Source organism: Malus domestica, chromosome 01, assembly GCF_042453785.1.
Source record: "Malus domestica chromosome 01, GDT2T_hap1".
NCBI lineage: Eukaryota > Viridiplantae > Streptophyta > Magnoliopsida > Rosales > Rosaceae > Malus > Malus domestica.
The window spans coordinates 9490213-9495025 of NC_091661.1; the positions used below are offsets into that span (position 1 = coordinate 9490213).

The 4813-nt window shown below is 39.5% G+C and overlaps 1 protein-coding gene across 2 annotated transcripts; it reads left to right on the top strand.

Moving 5' to 3' along the window:
* The first annotated feature begins 363 nt into the window (after nt 1–363).
* Nucleotides 364–4247, top strand: LOC103437619 (aspartic proteinase-like protein 1). Of its 2 annotated transcripts, none has more exons than XM_008376104.4 (10): nt 364–824; nt 938–1076; nt 1885–2126; nt 2240–2467; nt 2582–2720; nt 2797–2867; nt 2972–3071; nt 3246–3306; nt 3415–3486; nt 3758–4247. In XM_008376104.4, exons 1-10 carry the CDS (start codon nt 508–510, stop codon nt 3991–3993), a joined length of 1605 nt encoding a protein of 534 aa, XP_008374326.2. In that variant the 5' UTR covers nt 364–507; the 3' UTR covers nt 3994–4247. The 2 variants fall into 2 exon arrangements, with proteins under 2 accessions (XP_008374326.2, XP_008374327.2); XM_008376105.4 differs by having other exon boundaries at nt 386–824; nt 1851–2126.
* Nucleotides 4248–4813: the final 566 nt, after the last annotated feature.

Sequence of the window (4813 nt, forward strand, 5' to 3'; positions counted from 1 at the left end):
CATACTCTTAATTTATTGACACGTGTCATTTTATTTAAACTTGATTAATTTAAAAAAAAAAATTTAAAATGTAACATTTACCGTAAAAATTAACTAAAATTAAATGAAATGATATATGATAAATAATTAGGTGTATGATAATCATGCACTGATGGTGGGAAAAAATGTAAGCAATTTAAAATGAAAAGAAGGAGACGAAAAGCGCATAAAAAGGTGTAGCCAAGCGGTCCCCGCCCAGGTGTAAGATGCATCGTCGTCACCTCCCTGACACAGTGGACAAGTAAAGACCCCCTCGCTCGCTCACTTAAATTAATTAATTAAATTAATTAACCAATTAACCATCATCATCCCATTCGCTTAATTAGACATTCCCCAATAGGCAATAGGGGAGGCCATAGCTCTGTCACTACTCTCCTCCCTCGTCCTCCACTTTACCCCTCTCTCTCTCTCTCTCTCTCTCTCTCAGATCTCAAGCTAAGCTGAGTTGGTTTCTCTCTTGGAGTCGCCATGGCGGCTCGATCTCTGCTCTCTGCTCTGCTAGTGGCGTTCGTGCTTACACAGCTTCATAGTGCTCGCGCGCTTACGCTGTCGTCGAGGCTGATACACCGCTTCTCCGACGAAGCGAAGACGCTTCGGATTTCGAGGAATGGAGACCCCAAGGCCTTAGGTCGGTGGCCGCAGAGGAGCACCATGGACTACTACCACCTGCTCGCAACCATCGACTTCCAGAAACAGAATATGAAGCTCGGCTCTCGCCGGCACTTCCAGTTCCTCTTCCCGTCTGAAGGTGGCAATACGGTGTCGTTTGGCAACGACTTGGGCTGGTTTGTCTTATTTTCTCCTACTCTCATTTCATTTCAGTTGGTTTTCTAACTTGAAAGTTTTCAAGCATATAGAATGGAAAATGAAGTTTTCGGAATGTCGATGTGCGTATTAGGTTACATTATACGTGGATTGATATAGGGACGCCCAATGTTTCGTTTCTGGTTGCATTGGATACTGGGAGTGATCTGCTTTGGGTTCCATGTGATTGCACACAATGCGCTCCTCTGTCCGCGACTTACTATACTACTCTGGTAGGCTACCCTTTACCTCTAATTATGATTCCATTGCCTTTTCAGATTTCTGTTGGCCGTTGCATGATTTTATGTTTTGCAGCATAGTTTTTGTATTTCATATTATAAGAACGGATTTGCATGTGTTTATAAGTAATTGGGCTACTCGCTCTATTTAATATTATTTGGTTGTCCATGTGCTGGACTTGAAAATTTGCCACATGTGGGGGATTGTGTTAAGAGTATCAATCCTACATCGGGAAAAAAAGGGACCTTGCATGTGCTTATAAGTAATTGTGCCGCTTTTCATATTGCAAATTTGTTTTATAGTGGAACCTCAACTTTCTTCAATTATGCCATGAACTACTTGCATCTAAATGTGTATGCAAGAAAATTGTTAGAAAAAGTTAAGGCCCCCTTCTCCCAACCCACAATCCTATAGAAGGTCCAGACCCATGAAACATTGTTTAATGGTCATCGTTTCGATAAGGAGAATCTGGGGGCTCGTGAGGTGCCTAGAATTAGGTTCGATTGGATAATTCATGTATTTCAAGGTATGTGTGAAGGTGGAAGTGAATGGTTTCCTCAAAACGTATCGCTTAACCCTTATAGTCCTGCATTATTGTTTGGATAGAAAGGGATAAGTTTACTTAAAGACTAATCTATACCTTCAACTTGGACAAAATTTCTTCATTTCTTCGTTCCAGCATACCTTCACTGTTGTAGTGGAGTCAGTAAGTCTCTTCTAAGACTCGTCAACAGGTTTAGCACTTATTTCCAATAATTGATTGGCAGGTGCTCCCTCATATTTGGGGCATCTATTATGCAGGATAGGGATTTACACGAGTACAGCCCATCTGGTTCAAACACCAGCAAGCATGTATCTTGCAGCCATGAGTTATGTGAATCTGGTCCAAAGTGCAAGAATTCGAAGCAGACATGCCCTTACACTATTGAGTACTACACAGAAAATACATCAAGTTCTGGATTGCTTGTGGAGGACATATTACACTTAGCAGCTGGTGGTGATGATGCATCAACAGCTTCCATTCGAGCCCCTGTTATCATAGGGTGCGATATGTTTTTGTTGACATTTCCTCATTAATTTGTTAAACTAAATGTATAAAATAGTTCCATTAGTAATATGGAATTCTGTGTCTGATTTTAACTTTTCTTGTATACAGATGTGGTATGAAGCAAAGTGGTGGTTACCTGGATGGAATTGCTCCTGATGGTCTTATGGGTTTAGGACTTGGACAGACTTCAGTTCCTACTTTACTTGCTAAAGCGGGATTGACCAAGAACTCTTTCTCGATGTGCTTTGACGAGGACAGTTCTGGGAGACTACTATTTGGGGACCAGGGGCCAGCTACACAACAATCTACATCCTTCCTGCCTTCTAATGGAAATTAGTATGAACTATCCATACAGTTCTTTTTGAATTGCAACTTTAAGTGACAATTCTGTATAATTGCTAAGCTAATTTTTTTTGAATATGCTGAAGCCTCCATTGTTGTTTATTTCAGTGAAATGTATATCGTTGGTGTGGAAGCATGCTGTATTGGAAATTCTTGCCTTAAGGAGACAAGCTTCAAAGCACTGGTTGACAGTGGGACATCATTTACATTTCTTCCAGAGTCAGTGTACAATAAAATTGCATTGGAGGTACATTTTTTAGTAAGGTTCCAATATCTATATTTATTATCTGCATCGCTGATATACCTCTTCCATTTTTTGATAGTTTGACAGACGAGTAAATGCAACAATTGCTAACTATGCAGGATCTCCTTGGAAGTACTGCTATAATACGAGGTGAGTTTTCATGAAGTTAAATGGTTTCAGAAACTCCATGCCCTCTTCCGAAAGTTGTGGGCACAATCTTATGCCATTATTGGGGTATTTTTTTCCTAGAACAGTTATCAAGATCTGCCCAAAGTGCCTTCTGTGACGCTTATGTTCCTTGCTAACAACAGTTTTGTGGTCCATGATCCTGTTTTTCTGATACACGGTGATCAGGTAGGTAAACCAGCTTTTGAGATTTTTCATATAGATGTGTATTAAATTAAGTTTCATTATGTCTGTATCTGTCAATATGTGAACTAGCTTGGGTAAACCAGTTCTTATCTCAGTTTTGAAGCAAGATGGAACCAATTGAATTAGAATCTTACAAATTAGGCCTTCCTGGTGCAGGGAGTTAATGGATTCTGTTTAGCCATACAGCCAGCAGAGGGAGATACTGGAACGGTTGGACGTAAGCATGAATAATTTCTCTAGCAAAATTGCAGCTTAGTTCTTTGATTTTTCATACTTTCCCTTATCCCTGTCAAACATCTTGTTATCTGAGACTTTCCTTGTGCAGAGAACTTCATGACGGGTTACCGGACAGTATTCGATAGGGAGAACTTGAAGCTAGGTTGGTCGCTTTCAAATTGTGAGTTCTCTGAATTTCTTGATATAGTACTGCCTACAATTGGTTGTCCTTGTCTCATGTGATGGGGGAAATGTCATCTATTTAGCCGAAAGTGATGCTGGAAGTCATCAGTCTGGCGTGAAACTTATAGGCCACTGGCTGATATCCTTTTATTTTTGCTAACTTTAAAATTTTGTGACGGCTGTATACTTAGTTCAATCCACTGTATTAGGATAAAATTGAAAAGTGAAAAGTGTAACTCTACGGTTGCTTACAAATTCACGCATTGCAGGCCGAGATCTAAATGATGTTAAAAGTATGCCCCTAGCACCTCCAAAAGGCGCACCACCAAATCCCTTGCCAACAAATGAGCAGCAGAGCACCCCCGGTGGGTTTGCTCCTGCTGTTGCTGGAAGAGCTCCCTCAAAACCATCAGCTGCATCGAGTCAGCTCATCTCATCCCAGATTCCTTCGTTGAGATTATTGTCTCTACTGCTTAGATTATTTCTTATCATCTTCGTATTCTAGAAGGATGCCACTGCCACCATGTGTACCTCTGCATCGAGTTGACATCTACGTAGTCTTTAACATGTAAATCGGGGATTTTCTCTTTCTTTTCCTGCCCCGGAATACATAAAAATATAGAGCAGGTCTGATATCCATTGGCATCATTTTTTTTCAGTGTTCATGCGTCATTGGATTTAAATGGGGCTTCTAGGGACATGCATTGTTTGTAGCTTTTCTTGTATTAATATATATAGATATATATATCCTCGAACTTACCCGTCGTTCTCAATTTTTTTCCACCTTCGATCGGTTTCCCGGTTTTTCTTACTAATCCTTACGTGTTATTCTTTGGAATTTACTGTTAGTGACTCAGCAACTCCCTCTCTATTGGCTTGCTGGTTATATTTTTAGAGTGGAATAAGTGAAAAATTATGCATTTAGATAAGAAATGTTGCCGGATAGATGCTTATGTTGTTGGATTGGGATTTTGGATCACACATTTAGCTAAAGATTAATCGTCAATGCTTTAGCTTCACAACGCTCCCTGATTTTTTTTGGTCAAGAAATTTGTGCAAGACTTGTGTCAGTAAATGTTCATCCAACACTCCTTGCTTTTTTTCGTCAGAAAGAGAACTTCCATTACATTAAAAACTAGTACAAGGTTCAAAAAGAGGTAGGTAAACAACAGGTAAAATTAAGGGAGTTTTGACGAAACACTTTCAGTACTGTTCACTTGTAACGAAAAATCATAGTTTTACTTTTTTTGAGTACTATTCATTACACCTTTATTTGTCATTTTTCATTAAAACTAAAGTTTTTTTTTGGATTTTTCGTTAGTTTT

Excerpts from the sequence above, each read along its gene's own strand:
- LOC103437619 (XM_008376104.4), top strand. The coding sequence starts at position 508 with ATGGCGGCTCGATCTCTGCTCTCTGCTCTGCTAGTGGCGTTCGTGCTT. Across the intron at positions 3,072-3,245 it reads TTCTGATACACGGTGATCAG|GGAGTTAATGGATTCTGTTT; the intron begins GTAGGTAAACCA and ends TTCCTGGTGCAG. Across the intron at positions 3,307-3,414 it reads AGATACTGGAACGGTTGGAC|AGAACTTCATGACGGGTTAC; the intron begins GTAAGCATGAAT and ends TTCCTTGTGCAG.